Source organism: Larimichthys crocea, chromosome X (genome assembly GCF_000972845.2).
Source record: "Larimichthys crocea isolate SSNF chromosome X, L_crocea_2.0, whole genome shotgun sequence".
In the NCBI taxonomy this organism is placed as follows: domain Eukaryota; kingdom Metazoa; phylum Chordata; class Actinopteri; family Sciaenidae; genus Larimichthys; species Larimichthys crocea.
Window position 1 is genome coordinate 20860024 of NC_040020.1, and position 22787 is coordinate 20882810.

Sequence of the window (22787 nt, forward strand, 5' to 3'; positions counted from 1 at the left end):
TGTTAGCTAAAGCAATAACACTCATACTACAGTCATACTACATAAAACCACTAGCTGCTACTGTAAAATACACCGACAGTGACCCCAGAAAAAGACTCTTTGCTCTTCACACAGTTGTTTCTCTTTGTCAAAGCCATAATATCGTTATCATCTTAATATCATTTGAACAGGTGAGTTAAAAAAAAAAAAATCAAACCATTCACAGTTGTCATGAACGGAGAAATTAGCTACAGAGACCAAAACAGTTTTTTGTACCAGGCTCTAAACATGTTTATTTCTGCTGTGAAGTTGGACATTTTAATATGGAGACTGTCTCACTTCTGCAACCTGTCTCAAGTGGCTGCTCGAGGAATTACATTTTTAGCACTGGCTTCGTTTCCCTGCATGGAGATTGCCGCTTGATTTAGAGTCATCTCTGCAGTCTTGTGATTCAAAGCATGTCCTCAGAAAAACACAGTGTGTTTTTGCCCTTCACACACTTGTGTTCTCTCTGTTAATTGGATTTAGCTAAATCTATCATTTAGCATATTCTGCTGGGAGGATGAGGGCAGATGTGATTGGCTGAAAGGAAAAGTACACAAAGCAAAGGGTGAAATATTTTTTTAGTATGCAATGTCCTATTTATTTATTTATTTAACATTGGGCTTTATTCCAGTTTATCTAGAGATGATTTTATTCAGTTTACGTCTTGAATTTGAATCAAGGCCAGTAGTTCACTCGCTTATGTATAAGTTATGATGGAAAGTATGTGTACCAGTTAAAATGGTTCCACCTACATGTGTCCTGAGAGCCAGACTAGGATTTATGTCAGTAAGAACAGTTTTCAGTAGCTGAACTAAACCATTATTTTCACTTCAGGAAATGGGCTTTGCAGCACAAAGAATGTTGTCCCGTCATGTTCTTCTTTCTACCTGCGGCCCTGCCAGCTGAGGTCAGAGGTGAAAGACCCGACTACTAACTGCACCCCAAGCAATACAGCAATATTGTGACTACCATTTCACATGCATACACACACACACACACAACAGAGCAGAGGAGAACATTCCACAACAGCAAAGAGCCGGGCGGCATGAACATCCTGAGGAAACAACACTCACTTCCTGGCAAATTAAGCCAAGACGACGGCTGCATGGGTTGATAACCGCCACTGCTGGCTGACCACTGAGTGGCTGAGGTAAAGCACCACCTTAGTATCCGCTCCCGCCTACCAGTATCAGATCTACCCCCTACACATTGCCCGGCAGCCTCAATAGTCACAAGTCTGTTAAGCTCCAGGACAGCCAGCAGATAGGGAGCCTCAGTGTCCCTGAGACAGGATGGGCCTCCTACTACTGTTTACCTCCACACTCCTGTCCAGCTGTAAGACTGCTGACGTTTTGTCTTCTTCTCTATAGAATCTCTTTGGAGTTCTTTTTGTGGAGGTGATTGATAGATTTGTATCTAATGTGGTGCTTTACTTTCTTATCTTGCCCCAAGACTTCCATCCATGGATAGTGGTGAACGCAGAGCCATGTAAGTATTATCTCAAATTAATTAGACACCGAGGATTAGATAAATTAGACAATTTATTGAGTATCTTCTACAGAATTGTCATTGGTTGGAATTTTAAAAACGGCCCAGTGTATATGGAGCATCATTGCCATACTTTTGCAAAGTTATTGGGTTAAGGTTAGGGGTAGGGTTAGGGTTAAATAGGGTTTCAATCAGTGGTCAGCCACTAAAAGCCAAGAGAGACACATGGTCAGTCAGTGGAAAGTGTTATCAGGGCTTTGTCATCGTTGGTGTCTGTTATGGTGGAAAAGCTGTGGTAGGAAGCGTTGGGAACATGTTAACGAACAGTGTCACACGCCTCCCTGTCCTCTGTTGGCTGCTAATGGAAGGCATGAATCAGGCCAGATCAGTTGTAGTAGAAATGGAGGCATTGTGTGAACCAGGGCCAAGGTCCAGATTTAAAGAGAGAAACGTTTTTTGATTGTTTTTTTTATTAGTGTTTTTCCCACATTGGATATTATGGTTGCTTTGCACATGATGACATGATTTATTAAATGTCTCCATTCCAGATTGTTACATCAAAATGCCTTTTAATGACCCGAATAGGTCTGATTCTGGTTTTTTTGTATATTTCTATTTTTTATTAAATTTGATCTCTGGGTTATTAAAATGAAACCATTTTTATAGTTTAGAGGGGACACCCCTCTTTGGTAAAACTAATAACTCTGCTGTTTGGTAATTCCTCAAGCCAAAACATTTGAAACTTTAACAATGTGTTGTATTTTATTTTATTTTTATTAGGATATTGCATATTTACACAGCATCTGAAAGTACAAATGTCCAGTTTTCTAGTTTTTGAAACTGAGATACAGATACAAATACAGATAGACAATGTAGAAATAATCATGAAAATAATAATAATTAAAAAAAAAAAAAATTCTAATCATAAAAACTGCTCCCCTCCATTTGGTGGACTTGTGTGGCATATATATAATATAGAGCTTAAATACATCATTATATATGTTCAGGATCTTAAAGAGTTTAAGTACATAATGGATACAAAATGAAAGGAAAGTGCATTTCAAGCAATGGGATATTGAATATGAGAGAACAGGTACTCATGCAATGTAAAGTTTCTTAGTTGATGCTCTCAGGGACAATTTGTCCACCAAGATCATTCTGATGGCTTAGGTGATTTTCAGTAATGGAGAATGCATCTATGAGCAATGAGAGTCAAAAACTACTCAACTTCTTTTTAGTAAACTCAGGGTAGCATTCCTAAATAGCAGTGAGTGGACGGGGTGTAATATTTGTACCATGGACATCTGACATAATTGGAAAAAAAAAATCTAAAATACAAACAGAACTTATGTGCTAGATAAGTACCAGGGAAGTATTTTTATCAAATGTTTTTATTGTACAATGTTAATCTAAAGAGTGACTACAGCAATATTTCTCTCTCAAATGTTGTGAAAAGTACAACCTCAAAATTGTGCTTATGTCCATGACTCACACACCGTGTCAAGAGCCCACAGCAAATCTTTGCTCTGCATGTCGGATTTTTCTCATCGTCAGGCCTGCCAGTTCCTGCTGAATGATGCTGGGTGTGGGCCAGATTCAGCAGGCTCTGAAATGGTGAAAGGTCCCCCGAGTGGCCTGTTTGTCTGACAAAGTGCTTTTCCTGTCCTTTTTTTTCTATTTGTTTTCGAGGTTTGTTTACTGCCCCACAGCACCCCACCCTGAGTCACAACAGCAGCCTGTTGTCTCTAATACTCGACCATATGGGTGATGTGATGAGGAGGCTTGACGTATGTGCAGATGCTTTCTGTCTCTGGTGACGCTGCACAAAACTAAACTGCTGTCACTTCTAAAAGCTACTTTTAAGTGTTTAGTCTTGGACTGAACACTTTAACACTTTAGTTGTTACTACATCCATGAAACTGACAACAAATATGGATAAAGCATTTGAATAAATTCATGGCTTTGGGATGAGTTCCGGTAATTATCAAAGCATTCACACATGGCCATGTGAATGACGCAGTTCAGCTGCTGTAATCAATCCAGAGACAATGAGGCAGAGAATTAAAAAAGCATCCTGAAGGTAAACCATGACCATGAATAGACTGGAAAAGATTTCAGAAAAAGGAAATGAGTGACTCATGACGATCAAAGAACAAACTTTAAATTGTGTTGGCAAGACAAAATTCCTGAAGCTGTTGTGTCGACAACAAGCTCCTGAGAGAGTGCTCTTACTTCTGGCATTACTGTAATTTTCTTAATATCAGATCACTACCAAAAAATGTAACACTTTATATTCATTGTGTCTTGTGTGGGTCACATGCCCAGTTAGGATGCTGTCACCGATATGATAGAATTCCATGGTGATACATCAGCTTCCTGAGTGCCAAGCTGGTTACTCTCTTTAATGGCAATTGTAATAGAAATTTCAGCAGCAGTCATTTCAAATATGCCAGCAGAGTGACTCATTTTTCAGGAGTGTTAACAGGATTTCAAACTGTTGCAAACTGTTACTTGTGAGGATGTAAACGCTCAAAGAAAGGGGGGCAAAGCATGACTATAGTGCAGACCTCCTGTATATTAATGTTGTTGTTGTGTTGTTGTGTCCTGTTATCTCCTTGTTAAAACCTTACATGTAACATTACATTATGTAAGTTAAATTTTGGTTTGACAGGAAGCTATGTGCTAAACTCTTAGCTGCTAATATCACATAATCGGCTCACAGCTCCACACAAAGTAACTCACGTAACGAAAGCTAATAGGTGTCAAACTCTTCCTTTAATATTATAAACTAAAATGTGATTTGTCTTCACTCAAACATAACAAACGTATTATTATCTTATATTATCTTTAGGGAAGCCATAAAACATTTCTATAGCTCATGGGAGTTGCTGAACATACTGTAGTTGTGCACACATTTTCTAGTTTTAATTACACTAAACACTGCTTTGCATATGGTTCTACACTTTTTTTTTCATAAGACAATATGTCTGGAATTTAGTTTTGTACCAAACGTCAACAGACCAGATTTCCAATTTGAATGAACGAATTAAACCTTTACATATAAACATATAAAATGTCAAAATGAACAACCATATGTAACAACACATACTATGACATCATAAAAAATATTTCATTTGGGAAATGAAGACATCAAGTATAGGTTTACAAGTGCCAGATGTGATCAGATGTGGATGCAATGTCTCTTTTAGTCTCATCCTGGGCATGCTGTAAGTGTCACACTAACCATAACTAAAAGTAAATGAATGATGCAAAATACAGATTTCAGTTCACTAGTCTAGGAATAGCAGCCAAGTAGTGCAGTGGTTAGCACTGTCACCTCACAGCAATAACTTTTCTGGTTCCTGGGCCTTTCTGTGTGGAGTTTGCATGTTCTCCCCGTGTCTGCGTGGGTTCTCCCTCCCACAGTCCAAAAACATACACTTAACAGCTTAGACTGGTGACTGATGAGCTGGCTTGTCCAGGGTGTTACTCTGCAAAGTCAGCTGGGATAGTCCCCTCCAGTTCCCTGCAACTCTGATGAGAAAAAGCGGTAACAGAAAATGGATGGATAGTCAAGGAAGTGAGTAAGTGAGGTTTTCTGCAAGAAAATACATGAATCCATCCATGTCAATACAATATAAGATACATTAAAACCAATGTTTAGGTAGAAAATAAAGAGATGGATGTGATCAAGTAAGGAAACCCACAATGGAAAAAGAAGTTGTCAATTAGGGTATGAACATACAATGAGGCAAAACTATTATAAAAAATGTTCTAAAGCACAACCACAAGGCTTCAGAGTCAACAGCCCACTCTATTTCAGTAAGGTAGATTAGCTTGCACATGAAGTCTAATTCATTTTTTAAATTCACTCCTTAGATTTCGTGTTGAGGGCCATCACCCTGACCATCGAGCCCGGTGCTAATGTGACTAGGGACACCTCTGTGACTCTGAGATGCCATGCTAGCATCAGCAGCTCAGGCCAGGAGCCACTGAGCCGTGAGTACACTTTATACAAGGGCTCGGAGAGAATCTACAACAAGGTCATGAGCACCTCAGAGGATTTTCTGCACCAACTACCCAACGCCAGACTCTCCGACACCGGCAAATATAAGTGTGAAATCAGGATTAAGGACAAATCTAAGACCAGCGAAAACGTGGAACTCACAGTAACAGGTTGGTTTGTTACTATGGATTCAGTATTACCTGATATGGTTTGAGAAGTTCAGGTTCATACGCTTTAAAATATCTGCCAACAGGATACTCCAAAAAATATTTAAAAATTTTATGGAGTTTGGTGAAGAAACAACTGAGATCTGCGAGTTTTGCCTATACACTTTTTTTTTTGGCCTTTTATGCCTTTATTGATAGTACAGCTGAGGATAGACAGGAAGCAGGGGGCAGAGAGAGGGGAAGTGACACACAGTAAATTAGCCGTCTGATGCGGGATTCGAGCTGGGGCCAGCTGCGGCGAGGACTATGGCCTCCACACACGGGGCGGCTGCTTAACCCACTACGCTACCGACCGCCCCTTGCCTATACACTTTAACCTTAATAAAAAATAAGTCTCAGTAATGGGAATTATGTTTTTATATACAACAGCAACAGTTTACTTTGTTTTTTAAAGCTCTGTTAAATCTGAGTACATTTCTCACATTTTTGGGTTTCCAGGACTGTCAAAACCAGTTCTCCATGTTAACAACAGTATGGTTAGTGAAGGGGAGGAGGTCATCGCCACATGTATGGCTCCCGGCGAAAGAGGCTCCTTTTACTTCTACTTCTACGAGGACTCCAAAGAGATCCATAATATGCAGGCCAGCTCCAACCAGGCAGAGGCCAGGCTTTCCATTAACAGCGTTGGTAGCCACATAATACACTGTGAATATGCTGTCCTCGTAATCCCCTTCGTCTTCAAATCAGAGCAAAGCGACACCCTCAAAGTTTCAGTCACTGGTAAGTAGCATTTTGACATGTATGTACTTTTCAAAGCATCGAGTCTGCCTCAGAGCTTTTTTTCATTGATTTTGTCTCCTTAGAGCTTTCGATCGCAGTAAGTTTGGACATTTCCCCTCAGCACAATATTTATGAGGGGGATCAAATTGACATCACGTGCAGTGTCATCAACTTTCCACAAAGATCTTACAAGTCCAACCTCTACCTGAGTCAAGGGGACAAGATTCTCAAAGTTGAGGAAAAGACCACATTTACTCACAGCATGATAATAAAGGCAAAAGACTCTGTGCTGTTTGAGTGCGGATTGGAGATGGGAAATGTGAAAAAAGTCACCACAAAGAAGGTCTCAGTAACCGGTAAGTGGACAGACGAATGTGACCTGTGGGTGCATCATAAAAGTATTAAAAGACGTATGTTATATATGCTTTTTGTGGAGCACCAAAACTAACAAAACAAATTAAAAGGTTGTCAAACAAGTGAAATAACTAAAAAACATTCAATAATTCATATTCAGTTCAATAAACAAAATTTACTTTTATATCTAATCTTTCCTTTAACCTCTAATCAATTTTAAAAAAAAGACGTGCACATTTATTTTACTCTTATATTTATCTTTTATTTATTTAATACAAAGCTAGCCAACATACGTATTATATGATATTACATGCAGCGGTTAGTATAGTGAAGTATGAATAACAAGCCTGGTAACTTGATTAAAAAGCAGGCAGCAGTCTTTTCAGTTTAGGTCCAATGAGTCAGATTTAGCAATGTATTGACAGAATATGGAAGAAATTAAATTTAATATTCATAACTATTATTAAATTTGTGCATAGTCACCTGAAAATAAGAATTGTTGAAGAAGAATTGTATTTTATTGCCTAGAGCCTTTTATATCTACAGACGGCACGGTTCCTCTTCACGGAGTTCGCCAGGTTGAACCTCCATGTTTCTAGCCCAGAAGAGACAAACTAAACATGCATTGCCAATGCTATATACTAGGGGTGTAACGGTACACACAAGTCACGTTTCGGTACGTACCTCGGTATGGGGGTCACGGTTCGGTACAGGTTCAGTACAACGGGGAAAAAATTTTTTTAAACATCACATATAAAAGACTAGCTTTTTCTCATTTATTTTGAACAGACACCAATTGACTGCAAATCAAAAATCATCTCCTGTAATGAAAGTAAATAAAAAATAGAATAAAACATAAAACACATGTATTAATTTGTTTTATGTTTTATTCTATTTATTTTTTGTAGACAGCTCATGCTCCACCACTGCCCATGCACGCTTGTAAATGGCAGCGACCACAGACTGGCTGATGTCTTCTTCGTCCTTTTTTGTAACTACTCCTTCTTCTTCTGTAATGATTTCTGGCAGCTTTTAGGCTAATTACCGCCACCTGGTTTAAAGTGAGGACTCGACTTTTTTTAAAACTCACTCAGACGTGCACCGAACCGTGATGTCCGTACCGTGACAGTTCAGAACGAATACAAATACCGTTACACCGTTTATGGCTGTTTAATGAATCGTGTAAAACATTTGTCAGATTTAATACTTTGGTGATTAATTGTTTAATTATCATAATTATGATTCATCTTAATCTGTGCAGCAGGCAAACATATAGAAGTTAATATATTATGTCAGGCTCCTTTTAACCCATGCTGCCCGTTGGAGCTTTGGTACACAGTTTTTCAATTTTGTCCTGTAGAGCTACATTTGTGTTATTACTGCTACCTTTCCTCACTGGACCAGTGCCATGTTAGCTTGTCAGAGCTGCCAGATCATGACAATCTGAGTTTGTTAACGCCCTGATAGACACGTGAAACCCCTCTACAAATATTTTTTGTTGTTGTTTTGAATAAATAGAAAATGGATAAAGACAAGAAAAAGAAATCGAGAGAATTGAAGAATAAAATGAGCTAATGAGTGATACATAATTAAAATAATTATAAAATTATTTTGTTTGTCAGTTTTGGGGCTCCACATCTATCAACATTTACACTATGAAGTGAAATCGGTGCAGATGATGATTTGCTGTATTTTTAAAATCCACAGAGCTGTTTTCAGTGCCCACTCTCACCATGTCTCCAGCTGAAGTCTTTCAAAGGGACGCTATAACACTGACCTGCAGGAGTGAGAACTATGCTCCTCAAAGACTCAAAGACGAAGAGTTGACTTACAGTCTTGAGCCAACTCTAAACCTACAGGAGCACGGGAAAGGAGTATATTCTGTCAAGGCCACCTTCCGTGATATCAACATTACCTGTATAGCTAAAGCCAGGGATCTCATGAAACAAAGTGAAATCCTGGCTGTACGTCCTAAAGGTGCTTACTTGATGCCTCTTTCAGATGCAAATTTTAACACACAGTAAGCAGTGAGCAATGAAATCATCTAAACTAGCTAGGTTATGTATTATGTCTGAACAGACCTTTTGTTTTTGTTCTATACTGTAAGATTTGTCCACGGGTACTCAGTCTGTTTTTTTCTTCCTCCTCTTTAGTTCGTGCCTCACGTCCAAGGATCTCAGTGATTGGCAGGGCAATCATACAACAGCCCATCACAATCCTCTGTCAGTCGGACTCTGGCAGCCTGCCAATAAACTACACTCTGTTTAAGGGTTATGATGCACTGAACACAATCAGCGTTAAGGATTCTTTTCAACAAGCTCTTTTCACAGTCACCATCAACAGGGCTGATGAAATAAAACAGTACACATGCGAAGCAGACAATACTAAGGGTAGAATGCAAAGCGAGAGCAGTGACAGACTCAGAGCTTTTGTCACAGGTAAATAGCCTCTGCACAGCAATAAGCTTTATGAGCACATCACAAATTCAGAAACTGTATTTTTAAACATTCCCATGTAACATGACCATGTAATAATATAACCTTGATTTAAGTTTGACATTTTGTTGCTTCTTTATGGTGAGTAAGATGAGCAATCTCAAGCTACTGATTAGTTTAGCTTAGCATAAGAACTGGAAACAGCTCGTCCAATGGTAATGGTGATGGTAATCCACTCCTCCTAGAACCTCTCAAGTTCTAAGTAAAAACTTATGTCTAGTTTGTTTACTAGTTGTTTACCGTTTCCCCCGTTTGCAGTCTTGGCAAACTAAGCTTACCAGTTGCTCATGGTACCTTCATATTCACCGTACAAAGCTGACAGTAGAATTGATCTTCTCATCTAACTTTATGTAGAAATCTAATTAGCACATTTTCCAAAACTATTCCTTGAAGCAATGAATGCATACAGCAATGACACAATCAGTTTATAAATGAGACAGTGTGGCCTAATCTTACCTCTTTTCCTCCACTTTTTCCTCTCCTAGAGCCTCTAAAGAACCCAGCTCTGATCGTTATTCCCGAAGTGGAACAAATTTTTGAGGGAGGCCATCTTTCCCTCATATGTACAGTAACAGGCACCCCTCCAGTTACTTTTAAGTTTTACCAACAAGGCAACAAAGACCCACTGCATACCACCACTTCCAATGAGAACCACACAAGCTATGAGGTCCCCAGGTTGTCCAAAGCGCACAGTGGCAAGTACTTCTGCGAAGCTGACAACCACGCCCATCAAGTTGTCTCAACTGAATTGGTCAACATAGAGGGTGAGACTGATGGGTATTTTCTATTGACAGTATAAAATTAGTAGCCAGAGCTTTTGGGTCTATGAATTGATGCTGCTGTGTTAATTCTGCATTATTTCTAACAGGATGCAGCTTCATTGGCTGTCAGGGTCAGATTGTACAGAGTTTTATGGAAAAATGACCCTACTCACTCGATTTCAATTTCCTAATAGGTTTATGGTCTCAGTGCAAGCCTTCTTTCACAAAGCATGATGCTTATTTAGTAAATTATGGTGTCTTTTAGAGTAAAATAGAGGATAAAGCAGGGTATGCTTTAGGGAGCGGAGACCTTGTGACTGACAAGTCATTCTTAAGGAGCCCATCCAGCTGAACACACACCGGGCTCCCGAAACTCAAATCAAACCGTCAAATTAAGCAGTGCTAATCAAAAATGATTTAAGGTTCTGTTAATGTATAATCTATTTTAGTGTCCCAGTTAGCTGTACCTAGTTGAAGAGAATATTTGTGACCAGGCAGGCCACCATTTTTTTTTCTTTTTTTACAAAAGGAGTCCTAATCAAGTGCTGCCCATAGTCTCATGCTAATATGGTCATTTCTAGCAGCAATGTCTATAATGCCAAATGGTTGTCCACAAAACAATGGGTGACTTCACAGTGTGTTTACACCTATTTATGTTCAGTAGGGACCCCACCTGCTCACAGACATGCTATACTGACCGTGATTTCAGACAACTTCTGAGGCATGCAAAAGAAACTGTTACTTTAGATTAAACAACGACAAATGGCAGACAAATATAGTTAAGCCACAAACACTTGGTAGTTTACTTGGGAGAGTCATTTAATTCTTAAGCCAACTTCAGATTAGGCTATCTTTATTTTACCCACTGTCTTGCTTGCTCTTCCATCATCCTGTGAAGTGATGTAGTGCAACAAGTGCATAGTGAAGTTTAACAGGCTCCCTTTCAATCTACAGAGTTTAGTGCACCAACGATTTTCACATAATATCTACATCAAGCATAGAAAATGCGTGTTTGTATCCCAGCTCTGATTTAGACTAATCCCAGAAAAGTCCAGTGGCAATTGAGAGTAATGCCATTCTATTTTTCAGGTATTTGGCCAAAAAACAAAATTAATTTAAAATTTTTATCTGATGGTGGGCGGCACGGTGGTGCAGTGTCTGCATGGGTTCTCACCGGTGACCCTGATGTGGACAGGTGGTTACAAAAAATAGATGAATCTGATGATTGCACTAAAAGTTAGGGGATGATCAAATAAGTTACAGTTCATGCTGTGGGGAACATTAATGCCTGTGCCAATATTTCACTCTGGATCAAAGTGCTCAACCAGCTGACCAACTGGCCTACACACCAACATTGTTATACCTAATGCTATGCTGCTAGCAGGGACAAAAAAAAGGTTTCTGACACTCAAACTGTAGACCACAAGTTATGGTGTCATGCCCTCAGAACTTAGGCCTAATTAGGGAATATATTAAGCTTTGCAAAAAAATGAAGCAGAAATGTTGTTTGTTACTTTGACCTTTGTGTCCTGCTGCTGCCTCTCTTCTTGTTTCTGTCTTCAACAATCATTGTCATCCTTTCCCATTTTATTCACTCTCCTTTCTTTCCCTTTTTTTTTTGTTTGTCACTGACTTTCTCTTTTTTCTGTGTTTCTCTCTCTCCATAGTGCGCATGGCGATATGGAAGAAAGCTCTAATCGGAGGGTCCTGTCTATTGGCGCTGTCAGTACTGGTGGTGGTGTGTGTTCTGTGCTTCAAATCCAAGAGAGGTAGAGAGACCTACAGTCCTCCAGCAAGTCAGACCTCTTTTGTCTAACTGTCTAACTATGTATGAAAACCAACTTTCCCCCGCGCTCTCCCTCGTGCTCTTCGTCTCACCTCTCCTCTCTTATTGTAGGTAAAAGAGAAGCACCTGCTGAATTGTCAGTGTGAGTTGGCTCAACTACTTGCTTCCTCTGAATGTGACAAATTCTGCAGAAGTTAGTGACAGTGTGTCTAGTTTTATTAGTGGGGTTAGACGGCTGAGTGAGTGTCGTTTCTGTTATTTATAGCCTTTAAAGAACCACACAGGTTGTTTTGCATGTTTGTACAGTAAAATCACATATCACTTCATTTCCTACCTTCTGGGTAGTAATTAGTTAAATATTAGCAGAGACCTGGAACTTACTTGAGATAAAGTGTTTTATTTTTTGTCATGTAATCTCCATTAGTGCTATTCCAAATGGAGACCTATTGAAAACACACACACTTTGACATTGACAATTTTAAGACACGGCTGCTGAAATATGTCTCATTCACAAGCTGTATTTGAGGAGTCTCTGCTGGTTGCTGGAGGACAAGACTCCATAAAAACATTTTTGTATCAATTAAACATGATATAACGTGTTAATGAATGAGCTTTAGAGGTGCACATTACACATTAACTGTTTCTCCTTGTCCTGACTCATGCTTCATATTTTTGTATACGTACGAGAGAGGTATTGATTTTTCATCTAATATAGCGAAAAAGCAAATTATCACATTTTCCAAAATGACAAACTATTCCTCCAAATAATATAATTAGGGTAATTCATTCATCTCTTTAGCATTACGATAGCCCCATCAGATAATGTTAAAGGTGCAGTATTCTCCTTGGATATTACTACAGAACTACACCTTATGTATATATTCACTGGTAGAGGGGTGTAATGTATCATACATAAAAAGTTGGAAGAATAAAAAATAAAATGCATATAATAAAAAAAACACATTTAATAAAAAAGGTTAAAGGTGCCCTGAATGAACCTGATTTCCCAGTAAAATACAGGGAAGAAGACTGCAAGCTAGCAAACATGGTTTAAACAATGCATGTTTTAGCCTTAAAAAAATCCTTTGCAAATGTTTTTTGTGGAAGGTAATTCACTCAGCATATTTGTTAGTGGGTGACACACACACTGTGGTTTCTTCAAAACAAATTAAACTTCTCACCGGAACATGAGGAGGCCTTTAACACAAGCTGCTGCAGCAGGCTGCTACTACATATTATAGAACATGCAAAACCACCAGTATGTTTATTGAGGAGCAGTTTTAGTTTGTATCAGAATTGCTTCAGAACATTTTGGCATTTAGTAGATTTTTTTCTTGACTTTACCGCTGCACAGGTTGACTTTATTTTCACCATTTCTCAGAAAGCCTTCAAGCCCTAAATCAGATGACTCTTTAACAGTGAATCTAACCCACGACACAGAGGTTTATAACGCAGACACAGGTAGCTTGGTTTTACTATATTCCTCACTGACTGTCTTCATTCACGACCTTCTTAACCACCATCAGTCATTTCTCTTGCCTCTACAGTCATAACATGTTTCCTGATGTAGCCACAGCAATCCATTTTCATCCCATGATCTATGTTCTAAAATGCATGCAGGACTCATATTGTTGTGACCTGGCTACCTTTGTTTATGTAACTTTCTATGTCGCTTTCCAGTTGTAGATATCCTGTTTAGTGTTTATGTGCATGCACCTCAAACATTTGAGCATATTGTCTTCGTTTGTCTTTTTTTGCATGTACATTGTGTCCAAGTATATATTGCTGAGGCAGAAAAGTAGGATGTTTTTGATACAAGTGTTGTAGGAAGTGAATTCTCTGAGGTACAAGTTGTGCTTATGCAGGAAGAAGCTGCTTAAGTAGTTCAAGCATAGTACATGACATTAATTGTCAATTGTTGCAAACTGCTTAGAGAGCCATTATCATCTTCTTCCAGACGCAGCGCCACTCTATGATGGCACAGAGGGGAGAGTGACCAATGGGGTGCGAGATAGCGCGGCATCGCTTCCCGCTGACTTCAGCAACAGGAGCAGCTACAGTATTCCAGCCACAGTGTAGAGATGCCCCACAGTGGGCGGGACTTGATTTAAATTTATAGAATAACTTTCAAAGGAAAGGAAGCTCTAAGAAAGGACTTTTGAGAGCAGTAATCCTGTTTGTGATGTAGGACTTGGACATTTTCTCAGTGAAAAGGAGGAAACTGTATAAACCCGCTGCTCCCTCTCCCCTCCTCCTGCTATCTAGATGGCCTCTGATTTTATCTTTGACGTTACTGTCTTTGTCCTTTGTTTCTTCGTTCACCATGTCTGTGTGATCTCATGTCCTTTATTGTTGCCACTGCTCATTTGTCTGATGTGCATGTTTAACTGGGCTTGGTGACAGATTGATTTGCATATACATTTTATCACCATAGCAGGAAATGTGTGTATATATTTTTGGTTGATCCCTTGACTGATTGAAAGAGACATATATAGAATAAAGGCATTGGTTTTATTTAGAAGTGTGTCAGTACCATTCATTTTGCAGCTGTTGTATCTTAGGCTATACTAAATTATTTCATGGTGCACAAAATGTTCGAGAATGTGTTTATCATTATCATGCCTGCATTCATTTTCCCTTCATAGTGTATGCTGGATGGTGCAACCATTCTAAGCGCAGGTCCAACATAATAATAATAATACCAACATAACATGAAGTCATTTCATTTCCTAAAACGGAACACGCAGCAGAGACTTCCGTGAAAAGTTGAAACAACAGAGACTACAAGAAACTTCCTATGTTGGTGGAAGAGAGGGGGGGGGTCAATGTTGATAAAACTGGTGGTGTTTGGAAGGGTGCAGCAGGTGGAGGAAATTAATCACATGAGCCTGGTTGAGCTGTGTATGAGATTACATTACCAACTGGGAAGTTGTTTTTGCCAGAACTTATTGTGCCGCCGCTGCTGAATTAACTGCCCATTGTGCACAAGGCAGCGGAAGATTTCTGTATGTACCAGATGAAGACTTGAAATCCGCTCCTTTGTTTCTGGTTTTATTTTAAGAGTAATAAAGCATCCACTGAAGGCCAAATTGTAGAGATGTGGCACAAAAAGTGTCTCCCGTCTCTCTGTTATTGCTTTTATAGTGATATCTGACTTTAATGTCTGGATATCTGACTTTTGGTCAGATATCCAGACATTATTTAGCAGTTTGAAAAATACACTTGTTCCTTTCTTGCTAAGAGTTTGAGTAGCTTAACATACACACTGGAAGGGGAACTGTTACCCTGGCTCTGTCCAGAAGTTTAAAAAAATTCTAAGTATAAAAATGAGAAATGACCCTCCTGTAACAATGCAACCTTTCCTCTTTTTTTTGCATGACTTAAAAAAACAAGCTTAATCACTGTAATTAACCCATGTTAATTAGCAAGTGTAGAGGCTATGTTGTCTTCCTTTGGATTGACGCAGACTAGCTGTTTCCAGTCTTTGTGAGTTTATGAGTGGTGTTATTTGTCTCATACAACTCTCAGCAAGGAAGCGAATAAGTATTTTTCCCAAAAGTGGAATTGTTCCTTTAGAAATTACTCAAACGTAGCTGATATTCATACATAATGTGTGATTTTAATGCTAGTTATCTGTTAAGGTATGTTTTTTATTCTAATTAGAGCAGATTTTTACAACTTAATTAAAAAATCTGAGTTTGGTAGCTGCCTTATGTCATGATGTGTGTCTTTGTGTGCTTCACAGTGAAAGTGGACAAAGCTACAGTCAGTGTGTGGAGCAAGCGACCACCTGAAGATGGTGAGCTGGGCTTGTACCAATATATTTATGCTTTTCCTGAAAATGTCATACAGTACATTGTCCTGTCATGAGCATTTACCATTAGTGGAACGAGTGAGAACTGAGCACATAACCTCAGAGAGTTTCATGTTTTTTTACTTAAAGCAAGTCAGAGTAGCTTTTGTGAATGTTCAGGAAAACAATACCCTCATTAAAATAATCTGAAGCCATGCAGATGGAATGTCTAGGCTGTTTTACAGAGGCTTTTGTTCATGTTTGTAGATGTAGTCGATGATGAGGAAAGCAGCGTGGTGAACAGCGAGCCTGATGTGGAGTACACAGAGGTGGTGCATCCCCAGCCAGTAGATCCTAACAGAGGTAAAAACACTCACATGTACAGTAACTTTATATTGTTTGGAGTCCATCTTTTTTGATTCTGTACATTCTCCATTTCTATTTTCAACATCCTCACCAAAACCATTTTTCTCCGCTTTGCCCATATTCCTTTATAGTTGATAAAACAGACCAACACATCCTGGGAGGGGCCTAATTACCCATAATTAACACATCTCCAAGTTTGCAGGCATAACTGCTGGGATTTCCACAGCCATCACAAACCTTATAAACAGGAAGGGTTGAGCTAATTGCCAGGCTGGTTTCTGATACTGGCCCCTTCTTGTTATGGTCCTCTGCTCAAGGTCCCAACGGGCCGCAGATGGCGGTTACAGAATGTAACGCAACCTGCCTAATTTGAGTTTTGTGTTATTGACAGATCAAACAGACAGTATCTACTAAACTTTGTCTTTTGATGTTCAAGCAGGCTAATGTGTTGCTTCTTACATTAACAGTCCCAGTCAGAAAAGGCACAGACACAGTGTACAGCGAGCTCCAAAACTCTCCACATGGTGAGTTTAACATCTTTAAAGCTGCACTGGTGAATATTTTTCATCATAAATGGATTAAATGACTACTTTTAAATGCTCACAGTGACAACACCACACGCGCTGCAGAGTGTTTTAGCATCTTTCAGCTCATTGTTTTGGTTTTCCAGCCCAGAGCTTTACTGTTTTGGTTCAGTCACATTGGTCTCATCAGCTGCATTTCTAGCCACAACGGGCAGCTATATTCTGTGAAAATGCTATGATAAAACTTACTTACGTACACTACTTGCCCACAAAGTTAGCGACTAGCTAATGAACATAGTGGAACATTTAGCAGTCCAATAATTTCTTTAAGAGTCGGTGGAAACCTAAACAGAGCTAAAAGGAGAGTCAAAACAGGACTAAGACTGGTGGTCAGAAATACGCCTTGCTATGTTCTCCAACTCAACCCTACAAAGCGATAATATGTCACTTGTTGCATTGCCCCCTAGTGGCAAGAAAAAAGTTATTACAGCTTTAAATACTTTTATGGCAACTTGTTGGTATCAGGACGAGATTACACCAGATGTGATTTCTAAGGAAAGATTACGGATGGAAGGATAGTTTACCCAGGCCAGCTAGAGAACCATGACCATATCTTGTTACTCTTGGCAGGAACTTCCTGTTATTAGAACAGCAGCCAGACAGTGGATGTCTCTATCAAGCAGTCCATCAGAGTCCTAATGCTTCCTGTTCAACACTGACGAAAGAATCCTTGTTGTGTTGTTGATAGAAACATTTGTAAGAGTGAGAGGGAATATTATAAATATTGAAATCAGACATCAGGGACAGGACTTAAACAATCAGGGACTGGCTAAAACAAAGGTCTCTGCAGAACAAGTGAGTCAGCAAAGTCGGCCACGCCTTCCTAATTGTCAAATGACTAATGAATAACTCTGAGGTCAGCCAGCGAGTGAGCAGGGTACACACTCGACACATGTTTAACCTGTGATGCTTTTCCCTTCAGGTGCTGCTGATCATCATGACTATGTGAGTAATTAGCAGCACTATCACACTCATGTTCATCATCATACCTCTGTGCTCCTTTTTGATCGCCTGTGCACTTTATATATTGTTCATATACTGTATGCATATTCCTGATATATACGAACAATGTTATAAAATTTTCTGCATTTCACAAGATAATAGATTCATTGAGATTTAATTTTTCCAAGAACACTTGTTTAATGTCATCAAAACAATGCATATAAAATTTGCCTATTTTCTTAGATGGTTACGATGACTTTTCTTATTGATAACTTTTCAAATAATTATGTTTTAAAATCAATCCCACTGACAGTAGATATCTAAGCTATTTTATGCAGTGCAAATTTTATTAAGATTACACAATTCACAGTCTAATGATATATTATTTAATATAAGTCTGCCCTGTCTCATTGTATTGATAAGTCAAAAAAAACAACACAGCTTTTGTTAAAAACTACACCTTTTAAAATGTAATGGCATGTACTGTTACTCTGTTAGTCTATATAACTATATATACTACTATTAGTCATATATAACTAAACTAATACATTAAAGTCAATGTGCCAGTGTTGTAATCAAGATGACTTAAAAGTCCAATACCAGAGTGTGCCAAAACCAAGACATTATATCTATTGGTTGCATCTGAAGCAGGAAGTTTTACATCCAATCTCAGTCCTTGAGATCGAGACAAGACGGAATAAAAGGCAAGACCTAAATCTTCAAAAAGTGGTCTTGAGTCCAAGACCAATCTTGAGTATGACAATACTTCAAGGGGTATTTATGTATATTATAAACTTATAAAAGAAATCCTGCTAGTCCATATTTGTGCCATGCCAATTGCAGCCTTTTCTACAGGAAATGTTTTCATAGCTTGTCATACATTTGTCATACATTGTCACAAGTTTTCTGTTTAACTTCTCCTGTATGTAGAATGGTACATAATATAAAAGCCCTTTGACCAAGCTGTTAATTTAATTCAATTTAACTTAAACAATGACTTAAATAAAGTTTTATACAGTGGTATCCATGAGCATGTATTTTATTTGTGTACTAAATTAATAAAAACGTTCCTGGTGTCCCTGCATTAGCTGCCTCCCATTCACAGTGACCGTTTGCAGGCCGATAATCCTGTGAGAGGGAAATGTCTGTCAGAGTTTCCACACAAGAACAAAGGCATTTGGGTTGGGGCTTCCTTCCCTATCGCTCACTCAGATCAGGGCCATGGCCCAGTCAAATTACCTCCAAGCCCATCTCAGCCAAAATACTGTCCCTCAGCATGCCTTAATCACTGCTGCTCATGAATGCACTGTTTATCCCTACATGGTGCTGGAGTCAACTGAAGAAAGGAATTTGAAATAATAAACTAAGGATGTGACATCATGATCTAAAAACGACTGATTCTTTCATCAGTGTATCTTCTTGATGACAGATTACGGACAATTTGGTCTGACAGAACTAATTCATGGGGAATTATTACTTGGTATTACTTGTTACTAATTTATTTTAACCCTATCCTATTTAAATGCTTTTAAATATCATCCTTCCAGTCCTCGTACGTAGCGATGATTCACGTTCATAGCATTGTTTCAGTCTTAACTGCTTTGTATTGTGTGCCAGGGTTTAAGGAGCACAATACTAAATGAATCAGCCGTATGTTTAATGGCTCTGCTTTGTGTGTGTCAGCAGGGTTCGGTAGAGTACGCTGAGCTCAACGGTGAACACCCAGAGATCAATCACTACCGTCCAGAAGTCAACAGCTTCCACGACCTGCCGGAGCCAGTGGATTAGTGACTGCAGCCTTCTTACCTTCACACAGTTCAGTTTTGCTCTGTTTGTTGGTCAGCTCTACATTCATGCAGTCAAATAATTGACTGCTAAGGTGTAAATACTTTGTATCTCAATAAACGCACGTCCTATATCCTTATTGTGTTCACTGTAGTGTATTGAGTCAATCATCTTTTCAGTGTTGGTTCCTTAGTTATTATAAGTCCATATCCAAATATTTCCCTGCACAGAGGGGATTCTTTATAGAAACTAATGGCAGTGGGCATGACTTCCTGTAGCGGCCCTTTGAACAGTGGAGCTGCAGGAGCCTCAAACTGAATACGCTCTGTTGTTTGATCAGAAGGTCATACAGGGTGTGTGAATTGTTGTCCATTATGTTGAGAAGTTTATGGGACATTTTCTCTCAACAACCAGTGAAAGATGCAGTAAGAAAGATGCCTCTGAAATAGATATACCTTTATGTATAGTATATATGAAGTGCCTTTGGTGTGTGTGTGTGTGTGTGTGTGTGTGTGTGTGTGTGTGTGTTCAAATCTTGTATCTTAGACCATTGTAGTTGATTCCATTTCCTGAAGTTATGTAAATATGCAGAAGGGTGACAATCAAAAGAAAAGCTTGCAAAACACACAGGTGCACTGCTATAATTAAGCAATTAACATGCTGTCATGCTCCGTGACACCACAAAGACTGCACAGTGGGTCATGAATATATTTATGCATTATACATTTTGTACTGCCTTGACATTTGCAGTTGCCTTCATCATTTCTATGTTATTAATTACAATGGATAGTGGATGATATACACAGTATAGTATGGAAAAATACAATTATCCAAATGCTATCTACCATCATGTAAATACATCAGTATTTAGGTAAAGATCTATTATAGTTTGAGAACTTAGCTCATAATGTTACAGGGAGAAATCCAATATAAAATAAGCAGAAATAGAAGTTTGTGCTGGTATAATAGACTCAATAGACCAAATGAAAGGCTGTTTTACATCCAGTGTTTTTAAATGTTGAATGGCATTAAAGGAAACTTGGGAAATAAGAAATAAAAATAATAAAAGTCAAAACATACAGGGCAGTATATTTGACACCTCATGGAAAAATGACACATAGAGAGTGGTCATGAGTAAATGTGTAAAAGTTCCTAAGCTTTGATCAAAATCTTATCTTTCATAATGCTGTGTGTTACACGTGGCACACGTGTGACTGGTCAATAAACACGTCATGCTTAAACTCATATCCTGCTGTTGAATCACTCATGATTAAAGGAGCTGCTCTGGACCATCTGCTCTGTTCATTGTGGTCACAACCTGTCCATCCAAATGTGTCTTATGTTGGAGAGAATTTGACGAGTCATGGTAACTGCTTAAAGAACACAACTTTAATAGGATATATATTTTGTGATCAAGACATTAAGCATTTCTGTATATTTCAACAGTCTTATGTCTCCAGTATTCACCACTAGGGGGAGTCATTGCACCAATAATATAGAACAAGTCGATCTTCTTCCCCTTCACGTCAGCGTTATTGTCAGTGTTTCTATGGTTTGAGCAGGGATCCATCTTGTGGCCAATTTTTTTACTGCAAGATGGAGTAATTCTGTAGAGTTCCTCTGTAGAGTAACGTAAAAAGTAGAGTTATCACCCAACTCTGTAGCTGTACAAAGCCTTTTAGTGGCTTTTAGCTCACTGTTTTGGCTTTCCAGCTCTATTTCCATCAATCTAACAACTATCTGGTTAACATAGTGGAACATTTAGCAGTAAAGAGCCAGTGGGTGGTGGAACTCAAAACAAAGCCAAATGGAGGGTAAATATTTGCCTTGCAATCTCCTGGTGCCCAAAAACATGACTCAGATGAATTCTAATGCTGCTCTGTTGGCTAGCACATTCACCAAAACAACTTTATAATGTGATAATATGTCTATATGTTTTGGGATTTGGTTGTCCTACTTGAACATAGCAATTAAGGTATAAATACAATATTACTGTAGGTGACACAGACACACAGAGGACAATCTGTGTGATAGTAAAAGTGAGAAGATGATGGTAAAATGGCTGTTAACAAAGAAACTTTAGTGGTAATGTAGCAGAAGGCTGATACGTCACTAACAGAGGACGCTAACACTGCCACGTTGCCATGTCACTGTTCTGTTATTTACGCAAGGCCATTAAGCAAACGCAAGGCAAAAAGTAGAAGAAGCCCAAAGATATACATCAGTATATAGTGATGGTCAAATGACTAAATGAATATATACTGATACACTGATACTATACTGAGATATATATATATATATATAGATCTATATATATATATATATATATATATATATATATAGTGTACAGTACAACATGACTGAGACTCCACATGGTGTTCTCTGTATGTCTAATTTGTGAAAACACAACCTCTGATGCTTTCCAACACAGTGTATACTCATGCCGCCATTGTGTTGTGTCTGTTTTCTGTCAGAAATTTCATTTATAAATATATTAATATTTCAACAAAACAAAAAAAAAACATTAATACTTAGTACTACTAGGGTACTACAGTACTGAAAACAGCTCATCCTATAAGGACACATTGATTACCACTGTTCTTTTTAAAGATACATTTAAATGGTACCCCCTCACATTGTGTATATTATGAATGGAAAACAGCGGGCATTTATTATCGGCTATGACATCAGCATCCACATTGTTTATTATGAACTCACAGAGCTTCATCTAATTGAATGTCCTGCTTTCAAGGACTCCAGTGGTCTGCACTGGTAGCGTTGGCATGGCAACTGCACTTAGACTCTTTTTTTTTTCTTCAATAAATGTATTTAAAGGTGAATGTTTTCTCTCTCTCTCTCTCTCTCTCTCTCCCTCTCTCATCCTTATTAAAATCCCATTAAGCTTTAATGACTGGAATTCATCCAAATGGCAAAACATGAGCTCAAGCTCAGAGTACGTCAATCAACGTGTCTTCATCTTTCATTCTGTCCTCCTGCTCTGAATTCATCCCGCTTATTACTGAACTTCCTCGTCATTCATATGAACAATTAGATGTCCTCTTTGTCATTTTTTTACGTCCGCCTTGTTCATTGCTGTTCATCCACAGTGAGAAAAAAACAGAGAGCTGATGAATCATTCTTAATATATAGAGATGTGTTCTTCATTATCATTTTTTGTCATTTTTGTTTTTCATAATTTTTAAATGACAACAGTTAATACAGAATAAATACTTCTTCTGGTGTTATTATCTACAGTACACACTGGTTGAAGGTAACTAAGTACATTCCTCGAGTACTGCATTGGTCTAGTACTTGAGTATTTCCATTTTATGTCATTATACTTTAAAATCAGATGTAGTTACTAGTTACTTTGGAGATTAAGATTTTACCTGAAAAACATATAATTATGTTATAAAATATGTTGCATTTTCAGCAGCATGACTCTAGGAAGGGTAA

The 22787-nt window shown here is 38.5% G+C and overlaps 1 protein-coding gene across 12 annotated transcripts; it reads left to right on the plus strand.

The window, feature by feature from the left end:
- Positions 1-1219: 1219 nt before the first annotated feature.
- On the plus strand, positions 1220-19455 carry pecam1b (platelet and endothelial cell adhesion molecule 1b). 12 transcript variants are annotated; one of them, XM_027283104.1, is made up of 16 exons: positions 1220-1359; positions 1477-1512; positions 5392-5688; positions 6184-6465; positions 6549-6821; positions 8527-8796; positions 8973-9257; positions 9800-10078; positions 11743-11844; positions 11973-12003; positions 13243-13322; positions 15607-15660; positions 15922-16017; positions 16488-16544; positions 17527-17549; positions 19230-19455. In XM_027283104.1, the coding sequence occupies exons 1-16, from the start codon at positions 1317-1319 to the stop codon at positions 19332-19334; spliced, it is 2313 nt and encodes a 770-aa protein (XP_027138905.1). In that variant the 5' UTR covers positions 1220-1316; the 3' UTR covers positions 19335-19455. The 12 variants fall into 12 exon arrangements, 11 of the variants coding, with proteins under 11 accessions (XP_027138905.1, XP_019129468.1, XP_027138906.1 ...); XM_019273923.2 differs by having other exon boundaries at positions 19233-19455; XM_027283105.1 differs by lacking the exon at positions 16488-16544.
- Positions 19456-22787: the final 3332 nt, after the last annotated feature.